The following is a 15079-nucleotide window of genomic DNA, read 5'->3' as shown; positions in this document are numbered from 1 at the left end:
AGCCATTCTTTTTTTTTTTTTTTTTTAATGTGTTTATTTATTTTTGAGAGGACGAGCACGAGCAGGGGAGGGGCAGAGAGAAGGGGAGACACAACCCCGAGCAGGCTTCGTGCCACCAGCGCAGAGCCCGATGCGGGGCTTGAACTCACGACCTGAGCCGAGATCAAGAGCCCGACCCTTAACCGACTGTACCACCCAGGCGCCCCTCGAAAGCCATTCTTTGCCAGTGTCCGGCGCAAGGGGAGTAAGTGACGGCGACCGTCCAGGGGAGGCCCTGCTAAGTGGGTGCTTCCAGTGCCTGGGCCTGGCTCAGGAAGCTAGTGAGTCACAGAGGCTGCCACCAGGGAAGTGGCATGTGAGGCTCTGTGTACAGGCATGTGATGCATTATCCAGAGAAAGAGGGAGCAAGACGGAGACCCTGTTCCAGAAGGGGTGGCAGAATTCCAGCCCTCCTCCCATCTTCCTCTTGGAAGTTTATGGCAACAACGTTCCCTTTCAGCCACTTTGTAGGTGGGGAGACAGGTGTGTTTTGCACCCAGCCCTTTACTGCACCACTGCCTATTCCAGACCTCAGTTTCCTCCTAAGAGGCAGCCCCCCACCCCCACCCCCACCTCCTCAGCCCCTGGGTGCTTCCTAACAGCGATGACTTTTCCGTCTCTGGCTGTGATTGAACTCTGGTCCAATTGGCCTCCCCCATCCCCAAGTTCTTCACTTTTCTCCCCCGACCTACTGGGTTCCAAATCATTTACAAGTTGTTCAGAGGCTCAGCATTATAATCAGATCCTACGGTGCAAGCCACTTACGTGGTTTCTAAAATTTTAGCCAAAAAAAGGAGTGAAACCCTTCAGTGATGGAGAAAAAAACAATAATGAAACTACTTAACAGGGGGGCAGGTATTGCATTTCTTGATTTATAAATGTACTCAATGCTAAAGAAAATATGTTCCCAAACTTTATGCTTCCTGAATTGACTCTTGGAAAAAAGGAAAAGAAGGTTGTTCATCCTTTTCAGGGATTTCACATGCTTTCCCTCCCAGGGGTGTTTGCCTTTTGAAAGGGACACAGAAAGAGAATAAATGAGTGACTGTTTAATATGCAAGGTGTCGATGAGTGTTATGAAGAACACAGCAGGGAAAGGGATTGAAAATGGTAAAAGTGGGGGCAGGCATGCTGTTTTAAATGGAGTGGTCAGGGAAGGCTTCTCTCTCTCGAAAGAGCTGTAGGAGGTAAGGGAGAGCGAGTTCTGGAAATCTGGGGAAGAGCAATCTGGCAGCAGGAGCTGCAAGTGCAAAGGCCCTGAGGTAGGAGTGGGCTTGGCCTGCTTTGAAGAACAGCAGAGAGAGCAGTGTGGCCACAACGTGGAGTGTAGTAGAACCTAAGGGAGCAGATGACAAGGTGGCATGGTAGCCTGTTGAAAAGGCATTGGCTTTGACTCCACATGAGATGGAAGTCATGGTAGGGAAGAGGAGAGGAAGCAGAGGAAGGATGGGACCTTAGTGTTGTAAAGGGATCCCTCTGGCTTCTTGCAGAGAACAGGCTGAACCGGGCAAGGGAAGGAGAGCAGACCTATCAGGAGGCTGCTATGGTAATTGGGGCAGGAGGTGGTGATGGCTAAACTAGAGTGGTATCTTAGGGGTCAGAGTTAGGATCAGTTTTTTGTTTTCAAATTCATTTTGAGAGAGAGACAGTGTGAGTGGGAGAGAGGCAGAGAGAGGGAGAGAGAGAGAGAGAGAGAGAGAGAGAGAGAGAGAGAGAATCCCAAGCAGGCTCCGAGACAGGGCTAGAACTCATGGACCAACAGTGCAGAGACTGACACGGGGCTTGAACTCATGAAACCATGAGATCATGACCTGAGCCGAAACCAAGAGTCAGATGCTTAATGGACTGAGCCACCCAGCCGCCCCTTCGAGTTGGGAATCAGTTTTGAAGGTCAAGCTGAGAGGGCTTGCTGATGGATTGGGTGTGGGGTGTGGGAGAAGGAGAGAAGTCAGGGAGGACTGTTTCTCGCTGACAGCAAGGGACAGAGTGTTTTCACTAATGGGGGTGGGGATGAGGAATGGCTCTTCCACTTTGGAGTCCTTGTGGGGGGGGGGGAGTAAGTGCTGTCCTCCTGAGGTCACTGGATGTGGAGAGAGGCGTAAAGTGAATCAGGCCCTTACATCTCTGCTCCCTGATTTTTTTTTTTATTTTTTTTTCAACGTTTATTTATTTTTTGGGACAGAGAGAGACAGAGCATGAACGGGGGAGGGGCAGAGAGAGAGGGAGACACAGAATCGGAAACAGGCTCCAGGCTCTGAGCCATCAGCCCAGAGCCCGATGCAGGGCTCGAACTCACGGACCGCGAGATCGTGACCTGGCTGAAGTCGGACACTTAACCGACTGCGCCACCCAGGCGCCCCTCTGCTCCCTGATTTTTAAACCTCAGAGCTAATCTTCCTGCCCCCTCTGAGCTGGGGTGAAGGCCAGCCTGGAGGGGCCGTGAGACATTTGAAGCAGTCAGGTCAGACTGCTGTCTGGCCGTGGTAGGCTCTCCAGAAACACTGTCCTTCCCTCCCCTGCTTTCCCATCCTGGGGTCTAAGGCCCCACCTGCTCTTAAGCCACAGGATTGATTTTGCTTTCAGGGTTGTTATTGTTATTATTACCCACTTAAACAACTTCATAGGGGAAAAAAAAGGAACCCAATGACCATCAAACATTAACCATTCATTCTAAATTCCCTGCCCATACCTGTCAATACATTTTTACATAGCGGTAAACAGTCGTCTGTTCTGCTTTGTCGGCCGACTTTATCTCCTACACACGTCTCCTGGTATTGACTGAGACCTCGGACCTGTCACTTTAATAGCTACAGGGCACCCCCTGCATCGATACTCTGGAGCCTGGTGACCATCTCTCTGTGGCGGAGTGTTTGGGCAGGTGCCAATTTCCCCTTCTTCTAAATAGCTCTGCCGTGAATATCCTTATGTGAATTACTTTTTCCTTTTAAATTATGTCCTTGGGGCCTGTTCCCCAAAGTGAGATTGCCTAATAGGTCATAGGATAGGAACAGTTTTATGGTTCTCATTTTGCACCGCCGGGTCGTGCGACAAAGAGTTTGAGCCAGCTTTGCACACAGCCCAGCCACAAAGGATTTGATCCTCCTAATTTATTTTCACTGGCTTAATAGGTGCATTATGGCTTGTTTCTTAACTTCCAATTTTCACTTCCTGAAGCCACGTTGGGGTCTTTGAGCACCCAATAAGACCTGATCTGTGCAGAACTTCATAGTTTACATGGAGCTTGCTGATATGTCACCTCAGTTAATAAGGCGCTGTGAGGGTAATATTATTGGCTTCTGTTTCGTATGGCAGAATGGGAGTTTAGTCAAGTTAAGTGCCGTAGCAAAACGTCCAAACAGTTCTTGCGGGTTTGTTATATAGGGTTCCCACCCACTTGTCCCCATCCCATTCCTTCTGTGGGCCCAGGATCCGCAGGTACCCATTTCAGCCCAAATTCAGTGCCCTAACCCTGTCTTCTCCCATCGGCTCCCACAGCCAGCGTGGGCCAGGCCCCAACCAGTGCCCTGCGCTGCCAGGTTGGGTCTCAGCTCCGTGGGGCTTAGAGGAGGCCTCTGCATTTGGGGGTCCTTCAGCAAAGCCATAACTCTTTCCATTGCCTGGCCTAGGACTGGCCCAAGCTCTGTGTTCTGGGTTGGGGGCCTAGACCTGGCAGCGTGTCTCTGGTCCCACCCAGGATATGCCCCAGGCCCAGTGTTGTACCTAACACAGGTGCACTGGAGCCTCGGTGCACCTAGGGACAGGGCCACTCAGGGGGCTGTTGGGCTCTACATTGGAAGCTGTAACTCTCAGACCAGGGGCTTCTCATGGCAGACACACTTGAGTTGTGAGTTTGGTTTTATTTTGCTCCCTTCTAGCTGTAATTCTTGAGTGTCTACTAGGCAGCATGCACTGTGCTTGGCGGATGGCATTCTTACCATATTTCACACTCACAATAGAGAGCGCGCTTATGCCCATTTTATAGTCAGGAGACTGAGGCTCTAGACTAGAGGGTTAACGATTTGTCCCAGGCCACACAACAATTACTGCAATGGCCTGGATAAGAACCCCATGCCCCGGGCTGTGTCTACTCCAGTAGGTTTGGATCCTTCCATGGGTTTGGGTCAATAGGTGTGGGGGCCTGGTCATATCTAGTGTCTGGTCTCCTGCCAAGGTGGGGAGCCAAGTGAGCGACAGTGATGGGGTCCCCAGGACTGGCAGAGCTTGGCAGGGCTGGGTAGCTGGGACTCAAGCAGGAGAATTAACACGAGTGACCCCGTGTCCCTGGGCCACACATCCCTGGGCCCGGCAGCTGAGGTCCTGGGTTCTAGAAGCCATTCTCTGCCCTGATGGGTGGCAGACGCTCTCTCCCACCGTCGTCCTGTATGTTCTCTTGGGGAGATCTTTCCTTCCCATGATTACCTCCGTTAGCCCACCTCGCTGTTCTTATCTCTTGAGATCAGGGCTCTTGGCATTCTCCCTAAAGTAGACCTCTTCACCCAGTTTTACATTTTCTTTTCACAGGCCCTTTGAGCAGGTTCCCGAAAAGTCTCGGGCTATATTATCAAATGGAAAAGGGACTAGCATTTGTTAGTACCTACTAGATACTAGTCGTTGTGTTATGGACCCAATGTACGTTTTCTCATTTAATTCTTGCAACCCAGAAGTTATCTCCCCTAGTGCCTGAGATGTATTTTCTCCATTTGCAGATCGAAGAAATTGAGGCTTCTGTTTCTTATAGTAATTAAATGAGAGATGGAGTCCTGCCTTCGGCTCCTCATACCACACCATCCGGGCAGCCCCCCAGGCTTACATTTACAGCCTCAGATCAAGCAGAGCCAGATTTAGGGCATGTGCCTTTCTCCTCTCTTCCCTGAGCATCCTGCCTTCACTGCTTAGAGTTGCCCTAGGTCCCCTCACTGTTGAGAGTTTTGATCCTGGTCTCCTGTGACCCAGGGAGAACATCCCTTATAGCTACCCTCAGGGACCTCAGAATCCCAGTTTAGGGGGCTTTCCCCATGGCCTGTCCCGACATCCCAGAGTTCCCTAAGTGGTGTGCCTATCACACTTCTGTTGATGCACAATGAAGAGTCCAGGAGGATAACCTGGCCCTCTCAACAACTATGTGCCTTCTCATGAGGCCAGGATATAGGTGCAAGGGTGCTGAACGTTCTCTGGGCCCGGGGCACAGGTGGACTGGCCACCACTTCCAGCAGAGGAAGTGTGTCAAGGGCACCAGGCTGTGCCAATGGCACGAGACCCCACCCCCAGTATCGGCCCCTGAAGATGGAAACAGGCCCTGCAACTAGTGTCAAGCACTGCCTCTGACTACGGAAGCAGACTTTTCATGCTCAGCCGTGGTGATAGGGCGGCAGCCTGTGTGCTGATCCTTCCTGCGATGGCTGCTCTCGTATTCAGTGACAGCACCTTGTACTTGGAGGTCAGAGACAGATACGCTCGGGTCGGGCAGAGATTTTTGTGGTCAGAGAGGAGGTCGGCTGCATACGGGTTTGGTTCTGATGAGCAAAAAAAGAGCTTGCGGTGGGGAGCAGACTCTAATGTGGTCTGCCGCAGAGCGAAGACAGAAGTTCCTCACTGAGGATGGCTCTGCCTGATTCGGCTCTGATTCTGTCCGGTGCCGGGGCAGGACATTTCACACAATAGGTGCTCAGGAAATACTGCAGAACAAATCAATGAATCGATGGCAAATAAACAGGCAATGTGTGTGTCTTTGAAGCGTTGGGAGGCAAGGAACGAGAGGGAGGGTGGCGAGGGAATCAGCTTGCACTGAGGTCTAATGGCCCGAGAGAATGACCAGAGTGTGACGGTGCTTCCCCTCAAGATGACCAGCATTAAGGTGAGGCCAGAGGAGATGGGGCGGGATGGGAGAGACTGTTTCAGACTGGTTTTCCCAGCGTAGAACTGGAGCCTCCCTTAGACTTGGAGTGCTCCTGAGGTCACCTGGTTCATTCTGGATGGGGGACAGAGGACAGGTATTAGCCTGCTCCACAGACAGCCAGGGCTAAGGGGAGGGCAGGGCAAAGCCCTGCTGTGGAGAGCACAGAAGGGCTAATTTTCCCAAGAGGTCCATGTTTGATGGCCCATGGTCTGCTGAAGAGGTACAGAGCATTGTCCCGGGCAGAAGGATGCCCAGGCCGAGCTGGCCGGGTGCCCTGCCCCGAGAGCCTCCTCCAAGACCCTGGCCACCATTCTTTGAGCGGCTAATTAAAAGAGAAAAACCTGTTAATATTTCAGCACTGTTAACTCTGCTAAATTATTAAGTGTCCATTTGCATTACATGTATAAAAGGATCAATAAACATGTGCATACCAGGAGCTGGGAGGGCGAGGGAAGGATAGCTTCCAAGGATGCTGCCTGGGACTGGCCCAGGTAGCGACTTGGAGACTGTGCCCTGCACCCTGAGCCCTAAGTCCTCAGCCTCAGTGTGTCAGGCACTTAGGACCTGGAAATGCATGGGGCTCGGCATAAGAGTCAGAGAACCAGACTCTAAATCAGCAGGTCATCCTTGAACAACGTACTTAACCTTGCTGAGCCTCTGTACGCGTCCCTAGTTCTCCCTGGCACCAAGCTCAGCACCTCATATCCATAAAGATGCGTTGATGGTCTGATAGAAGGAAGGACCAGAGCGCAGATCCTGATTCCGTATTGCCTGGCCCAGAGCACTCAGTGGTGCTGTGGGAGGCTGTTAGGATGATGGCATTCACCCTGTCCGCTGGTAACTGGGCGGAGAGAACCAACGCCAGGCTGGGAAGTCTGCAGCCTGCTTCCTTTCTCTCGTCCCCACCTCCTCTGCAAGTGTCCCAGGCCTCCTGCAGACACACACTTTCCCTGAAAGAGTCAGGGGCAGAAAGCACGACAGCAGCCCATACCTGACTATGATTAATGTTTTTGTTTTGTTTTGTTTTGTTTTTTTTAATGACTAACCTTTCTAAATGTGGGGTAGGAAACCTGAAGGAAAGCTGATGGAGCTTTAAATTAAGGTTTTCCAGGGGCACGTGGCTGGCTCAGTCAGAAGAGTGTGTAGCTCCAGATCTTGGGGTCACGAGTTCGAGCCCCACATTGGGTGCTAGAGATTCCTTAAAAAAAATAATTTATTAAGGTTTTCCTATTCATTGTGCTATCTGCCTGCTTTATATGGCTCTACGTCTTACTGTCTTCATCCTTGTGAATTTGATAGCACCCTCTGTACCCTGGCTAGTGCCGGGGAAGAAATTCTCTGATGAGGGATGAGGTCCTTGATGAAATTTCTCTTCCAGGTTCCGGTGAGAATTCTCTTCCAGAGCCCAGTGGGCAAGTTGGAATTCGTCTTAACATGAGTCCTTGAGAGTTTGTGGCTTCCCCCCTGGGCCTGCTGGGTGCTGGCTGTCCCTACCCGCCCCTCACCTGGAATTTGGGGTCTGTGTTTTTTTTTTTTTGGTTTTTTTTTTTTGTTTTGTTTGTTTTTTTTTTAGCGGAAAGGAGTATGCAGATAGGCCAGAAGCACTCTACCAGGGACTCACTATTTCTGCCTCAGCTGAACTCCTGACGATGTTGCCCGGTGGGGAACATCTCTCATGCTGGCTTGGCTGTTCTCGGACACAGGCTGGGGAAGGCCATGTTATTTGTCTCCATGGCCATGAGTTTTATGCTGACCTTTGGATCAACATTTCTCCACTAGTTTCACACAACGCTTCTAGCTGTCACGACACGAAGAGATCCTCTGTGAAGAAAGCACTTACACGGTCAAATTTAGTTGGAAGGCACCGGCTTAACGCCAAGTTACATAGGTGTGTTTACTGCAGGACTTTTCAGAGCCTTTAATAATACACACTTGGGTGCCGACACACTCTGGGAAGGAGAGAAGACACAGCATCAGCACACTTACTCCGCAGAGGACTATCGATCAACACCTTACGGCACACAGCTTGGGAGACACCATTTTCCTTTTCCACGGGGGTTTGTGGCTAGCGCTCAGGAGAGTGAAATAGGAAAAGTCTCATAGACAAGAGGCAGGGAAACATACTTGTTTCCAAAATCCCGCCCTATTTTCTACCCATGTGGTGTCAAGCAGAGGGGATCAAATCCAGCCTCCCGAATTTCCAAGAAGCTTGTTACAAATACAAACTCTGAGGCCCGTCCCTGAAGAGTCAGGGCTGGTGGTTCTGTGCTGCGACAGGCTCCCTGGTGACACAAGGCGGGGGTAGGGGAGTCCGTGGAGGACTGGGACAGTGAATGGAGTGCCAAGCTAGCAGGTGAAAGGCCTGGGTTCAAGTCCCAGCTCCGCTCCTGTCCCGTGTCAGTGAGTGACGCGGACGGGGCATTTTCTTCTCTGGGCCTCAGTTTTCTTCTCTGCCGAAAGAGGCTAAATAGGACTTGCTCTTTCTGCCTCTCTGAACGAGGTGAGGAGCTTGGAAATAGACACAGTGGACCGCAGGAATGTATCACTCCTCACCATCTGTGGCCGATAAGGCAGGGTCCTCTTGTGCAGAGGGCTTGCAGGCCCCCAGGGAGGTGGATTCTTGAAAGGAGCGCAGGATCATTTCTAGAATAATGATGCCAACATGTGTGGATGGTTTACTGTGTGCCAGACACTGTTTTAAACACTTTGTGTGCGTTACTGATGTATTCCTCACAACAACCCCGTTTGACAAATGAGAAAATCGAGGCTTAAGTAACTTGCTAAAGTCACAAAGTAACTTGCTGAGAGCTAGACATGCTGGATGCTAAGAGGGATGCTCAGAGGGGTCCCATCCCTCCCCTTGCTCCCAGCTCCTCTGAAGCCATGCACAGCCCACAACATGAATTTTCACGTATTCGTGAAACATCCCTGTCGGCTTTATGTCTGTTTTCAGTGTCTCCGTGCTGGGATATAGAGGGAGCCACAGAGGGTGGTCTCCTGTCCCCATTTCTTGTCCCTATTTAATCATCTCAGGAACTGTCATTTATTTATTTATTTATTTTTTATTAAAAAATTTTTTTGACGTTTATTCATTTTTGAGAGACAGAGAGAGACAGAGCATGAGCGGGGAAGGGACAGAGAGAGGGAGACACAGAATCTGACACAGGCTCCCGGCTCTGAGCTGTCAGCACAGAGCCTGACGCGGGGCTCGAACTCACAAACTGTGAGATCCTGACCTGAGCCGACGTGGGACGCTCAACCGACTGAGCCACCCAGGACCCCCTATTATTATTATTTTTAAGAGGGAGGGAGTGGGGAAGGGGCAGAGAGGGAAGGGAGAGAGAATCTTAGGTAGGCTTCATGCCCAGCATTAGCCCAATGTGGGGTTCGATCCCACGACTGTGACATCATGACCTGAACCAAAATCCAGAGTCAGGAACTCAACCAACTGAGCCATCCAGGCGCCCCAGGAACTGTCATTTATTGGGAGAGCACGTCTTCTTTGGCCAGATGTTTTACAGGTCTTGTATTAAACCCTCACACCGGCCCTGGAAGAAGGCATTTTTGTTCCCATTTTATGAATGAAGAGGCTGAGGCTCAGAGAGGTTAAGTAATTTGCTTAATGTCACTCAGCTAGTGGATGGCAGAGCCAGGAATTAGTCCCAGATTGTCTGCTTTTCTCATTTCTCTAAACCATGTCTCTCCTCTGCTGTCACTGTTCCGTGACGCATCCCCTGCTCTAGAGTAGTCTTAGCACTTACAACACTCTGAAACCACCCTGTTCATTTCTGTTCCCTTATGTGCTATCTGTCTCCCCAACAATGCTCTTTTCATTGTTTGCTTTTCATGACAGTCTCTCCAGCACCCAGCACGGCAGCCCCCGCTCGGAGCATTTGTTGTTTGACAGACTGAATGCAGGGATTATGATGTCATGGTGCCTCTTGACACAGGCCCTGGCCTAGTTGCCTTTGGAACTGAAGATGCTACTGCTGGTGGTGCCTTCCTGGGGTGTGTGGAGTGGGAGGTTAAGTGGGACAGAGTCCCATTAGGGGCCCGTGGGTTGGTGGGGACTCTGTTGGCTCAGGGTCCAGATCACAGTTGTAGCCACTCCAGAGGTGACCAGAGTCAGAGAGGCCGATTCATGTTAACAAAGCTCAGTGGGAGGTGATGGGGAGATTGAAATGCCAAGGCCAAGGGGGCCTGGGCATCACTTGCTCCAGAGGGAAAATCTGCACTGTGAAGAAGTCAGCCGTGGGAGGCAGCTTATCAAGGAGTCAGAGTGAAGGGAGTGGGTAGGGTAATGGTTAGTGTCAACAGAAGGAACTGGGTGATCTCAGTGGGCAGTTTTTTAAAACTGAAGTGTAACTGAGGTACAGTAAAACCTTAAGCAAATAACCTGACACATTTTTACATCTCTATCCACTCCTATAACCACCACCCAGATTAAGATGTAGACATTTCCATCCCACCAGATGGGATCTCATCTTCTCCCCAGAAACTTCTTTTGTGCCTGTCCCGGTTAATAATCCCTATCCCTACCCAAGGGCAACTACTGTTTAGATCTCTGTTGCTTTAAGATGGGTTTTTTCCAGTTTTGAATTGCAGATATATGAAACCACATACTCTTTACTCTTTCGTCTCTGAGTTCCTCCACTCAAATTGTGCATGTGAGATTCAACAATGACGTTGTGTCTATCAGTGGTTTTTTTTTTTTTTTAGTGTAATATTGCATTGTATGATTATACCAGAATTGACTTATCCATGCTAGTCTTGATGGACACATGGGCTGTTTCTTGTGTTTAGCTATAATGAAGAAAGCTGCTGTGAATATTCTTGGACCTATTGTTTGACTGTTATTTTTAAAAAAATTTTTTAATATTTATTTATTGTTGACAGAGCATGAGCAGGGGAGGGACAGAGAGAGAGGGAGACACAGAACCCGAAGCAGGCTCCAGACTCCAAGCTATCAGCACAGAGCCTGACGTGGGGCTCGAACCCACAAACTGCAAGGTCATGACCCGAGCCGAAGTTGGATGCTCAACTGACTGAGCCACCCAGGCGCCCCTATTGTTTGGTTGTTATAAGCACTCGTTTCTACTGGGTACAACCCAGGAGTGGGATTGCTGTGTCATGGGGTGTACCCTTGAACAGCTTGAGTAAGTACTGCCAAATTCTCTTCCAAAGTGGTTCCATCATTTTAGAGTTTGATGTTCTTAAGAGTCAATGTCATCAAAGGGAGTTGGGTAATCTTCATGATGTCATCATCCATGATGCCCCATCTCCAGTGAGGAAACTTGTCAGGTGGCCAGAGGCCTTCTGTCTGCTGGCCAGGCCCCGTTTTTTCCTGGCCTGTGCTGTCCAGACCCTGAGAAAGTGTGGCTCTCCAGCTCCTTTTCAATATTCCTTATCAGTCACCAAACCTTCTGTTGTGACAACACTGCCTGGCACAACAGTGTCCAGGATTCCAGCTTATCTTCCACTGGAGCCTGTTAAATCAATGTCTTCCTTGTTGAGAGGCACCCCAGGCTTCTTATAGACATCCACGCGACCTTCTGGTCTTATCAGCAACTGGCATGCGCGTCCTGCATTGGTGGGTCATTTCCTGACGAGATTGCTGGGGACCTTGGCCACAGATGGCTCTCTCTTCCATGGTGTGGTGATGTGCCTGCATTTGCATTGCAGGGAGGTGTGTGGGTGACAGTTTCAGACCCATTCCCCAGACTCTAGGGTGCGTCTTCTATATGGACTATGCGCTGATTATAAAATTCATAGAAAGTGTGAGTTGAAAGGGATCTCAGAGGTCATCTAAACCCACTCCCGTGCTATATAGGTGGGGAAACTGAGGCCCAGGAGGTCTGACTTGCCCAAGGTTGCGTAGCTTATCCCCTGACGACTAGCCTAGGTTCATTTTTCTGTGGCAGCCCGGTGGTCCAGAAGGTTGTCTGGACACTCAGACTCTGGGTTCTTGGCAACTGCCACTGTTTGCAGGAGCTGCTGCTGTTTGCAGAGACTCTCCTGGTTAAACATGGCCCTGGGTTGCTCCCTGTTGCTTCCCCACAAGCTTCTTGACCTACAGCTGGGCTGCCTCTGTGGACCCACCTCTGTAATTAGTTCCTGACTGCCCCGGTGGATTTGGTTGGAGAGGTTCTGTTGAGGTCTACTTGCGGCAGCTCTAGAACACATTAGGGGTCTCCTAAGCACTTGTCATTTTGCCTGTGTTACTGTCACACCCACCCCTGTGATTTCTCAGGCCTGGCAGCATTCTCTCTGTTTCAGAGATGAGAAAATAAAGGTCCAAAGACCACTAAGGATTTACTCCAGGTAATACGTATTAGACGGGACTCTGCCCGGTCAACCTGCACAAAGTCCCTTGTTCTCTGAGGCCTGGTTAGAAGGCTATCTCTTCTGTGATTCTTTCTCTAGCAGACAATGCTCTCTCTCTCTCCTCTGACCTTCTGGGCCCTCTCCACCTCTCTTACAATGCTTAGACACATTGCCATGGGATGTTCTTGTAAATTCATTCACCCAACATTCACTGGGAACATCAAGGTGAAACTCATGGTTGGGTAGGCAGAAAGACAAGAATCCTGAATCTGGCAGACACACAGATTGATGCTTTGTTGTTGTACTGGGACAGTCATGGATACAGAAGGAGGGAGGGTGCAGGTCAATCATGGGATGATTCCTGGAGGAAGTTACACATCTTATGCACAGGCTTTATCGCATCTTTGTACACCTCTTTAGGGCAAGGACTCTGTTTTCACCCCCTTGTGCCCCGGATTAGCCTTCCTACCTCCATTTTCTCTACCCTCAGCTGAGAGCAGACAGGTAGGAACTCGGGGGGTCTTGCCCTCCTTTTCCAAGCCCAAACATTGCTGGGCTAGGGGCTAGACACTTAGGGAGGGACTGTGTACTTTCCCAATCCAGTCATTTTCCCTTTGGGTGTCCCAGCCACATCCTAGCCCTGGTCCCCCAGCCCTGGTCATGTGAGAAAGGCCAGGAAGGAGCCAGTCTTTTGGAGGCTTCCAGGCCCCTGGAGAGAGCTTCTGTCCCTAGAAGAAGAGGTTGGCCTGCTCAAGGAGCAATGGGGGAACAGTAACAGGCCTTTGGGTGAGGGCAGTGAGCAGTCTGTGGGGCTGGGAAATATGTTAGTTAAGCTCTCTAAAAGTAAAGGCTGGATGGTTGATGGGGTATAGTTCAGGCAAGTGATTTGCTGGGAAAGTGCTCTCAGGAGAAACTGGATGGGGAAGCAGACAGACAGAAATGTGGTTCAGTTGTTTTAGCCTCAACCTATTCCCAGGGGGGCTCTGGAGTGCAAATGGCACCATAGTCATCCCACCAGGAGACGGGGATCTGTCAGCCATTGGACTATGTGCATATGCACTAGGGGAAGGGGAGAGCTCCCAGGCATTTCTGGCTCAGGCAGCTCCCACTGGCGAAGGACAGTTCCCAGGGGAAGGTGAGCTGTATGTGCCTAGCAGCTGGGGGATGGATGTACCCGGCAGGTATGGGGACCTGGGGGCGCGCCAGCAGTCTCTGCTACAGAGGCTGCTAAGACAGCGATGCTCACGGAGAGATGACCCATCTGTATGGATTACTGAGCCCTTCATACTCATCAGCTCATTGAAAACACAGAACTCTTGCAAGGAGGGTGGGATGAGGAGGAACTGCCCCTTTCCTGAGTCCTTGACCTTTCTGGGCCTAGCCTGGGACCCTGGGAGTATTCTTTCCAGAACTCCATAGGTCAGGCCTCTAAGGAATGGCCTGGGGAGTTCTGGGCTGACATCTCCCCCCTAACACACTCAGAGGAGGGAGCCTTAGACCCCCGCTGGCCTTGGTGCCTCTTACCTAAACCTGCCCCCTCTCCCGCCAGCTCCCGCCCAGGCTCAAATCGTCCACGCGGGCCAGGCGTGTGTGGTGAAGGAGGACAACATCAGTGAGCGTGTCTACACCATCCGGGAGGGGGACACCCTCGTGCTGCAGTGCCTTGTCACCGGGCACCCTCGGCCCCAGGTAAGCCCCACCCTGGCCTCGCATGTGCCTCCCCTGCCCTTACCTCCTCACTCCGCGCCCCACTCTGGGCCCAGAGCTAGAGAAGAGGCAGCAGGAGCTGGGGGTAAGAAGTGGATGTTGGCCAGTAAACCCAACACAGAAGGCTGGGGCTAGGAAATAGCTGGAAAATGAACGCGGTAGGGAAGGGCTGGAGTCTGTGAGCTTATTCATCTGAAAACATCGACGACTGAGGGAATAATTCAATGTCAGTTGTTGAATTCTACTTCATTCCCATTGTATCTGTTGTGCAGACGCTTCCTCACACGCACCTTCAACCTCCGTTTGAGGGAAGACCACGTGCCAACACTGTGCTAGGTACTTCTTCCAGTGTTTTCTTGTTGGAGCCTCACGACCATGCTGTGAGGAAGACATTAGGGCATCCACTTCACAGCTGAGGAAATCAAGGCTCAGGGAGGTTGAGTAAACTCCCAAGATCACACAGCTCCTGTGAGGGTGGAAGTGGAATTCGAATCCAGAACCAGCGTTCGCTGTAGCTTTAGCGCACCTCCTCCCAGTGTGTCCATCTTTGGGTTGGAGGCTCCAGGAGTTACCAACAACATATAATACATTCTCTCCTTCAGGAGGCTTCAGGTAGGCAAGCCCCACATTCTTGATGGTAAAAGCCTGAAAGCAATTAGAAAGCAGCAGAAGATGAGTAAATTTACCAGAAGCCAGGGAAATTTTGTCACAGACCACGTATATGGTTCTGTCAGAAGCATTGGCCAGTTCTCACCGAAGCTGGTGGCAAGAGGCAGGAGCCGGGCTGGAGGAATGATGGAATTTGCTGGTGAGCTGCCGTGGCATTTAAGAGCAGCAGAAAATTTTTCATTGGATCCTAGGGAGGACAGTGAAATGCAAAATAGTTTTTTGGGATAATCTTGGGAAGAGGGATGGCTTTGATGGGTTTGGCCTTCAGACCAGCAGATGGACAAGGAGACCCCTACAGACTCAACCTAAAACCATTATCACTGCTCGCTTCTTCTCAAAGTTTTGTTTAGAAGTGACAACAATGCTGCCAGCCTCCAGGTTGGTGTTTGTATCAGGTGTGACATCGGGATGGTCCTCCCTAATGCCAGGGAGGCAGCTGGGCCA

The 15079-nt window shown here is 50.7% G+C and overlaps 1 protein-coding gene across 4 annotated transcripts in view; it reads left to right on the top strand.

Moving 5' to 3' along the window:
* Positions 1-15079, top strand: part of MDGA1 (MAM domain containing glycosylphosphatidylinositol anchor 1) — a 56033-nt gene that overhangs the window by 16446 nt on the left and 24508 nt on the right. For 3 of the 4 annotated variants that reach the window (XR_007152489.1, XM_047860659.1, XM_047860658.1), the window contains exon 2: positions 13809-13948. Coding sequence is in view for 3 of the 4 variants with exons in the window: in XM_047860659.1 (XP_047716615.1) it covers positions 13809-13948 (140 nt within the window). In the remaining variant the exon portion in view is untranslated. Of the gene's footprint in view, positions 1-9901; positions 9944-13808; positions 13949-15079 lie in introns of those variants that run through there. The other variant, XM_047860660.1, reaches the window with a different exon arrangement.

This window comes from Prionailurus viverrinus, chromosome B2 (assembly GCF_022837055.1).
Source record: "Prionailurus viverrinus isolate Anna chromosome B2, UM_Priviv_1.0, whole genome shotgun sequence".
Classification (NCBI taxonomy): domain Eukaryota; kingdom Metazoa; phylum Chordata; class Mammalia; order Carnivora; family Felidae; genus Prionailurus; species Prionailurus viverrinus.
Note: the sequence above shows the minus strand (reverse complement) of the source record. Positions and strands in the feature narration are given on the sequence as shown.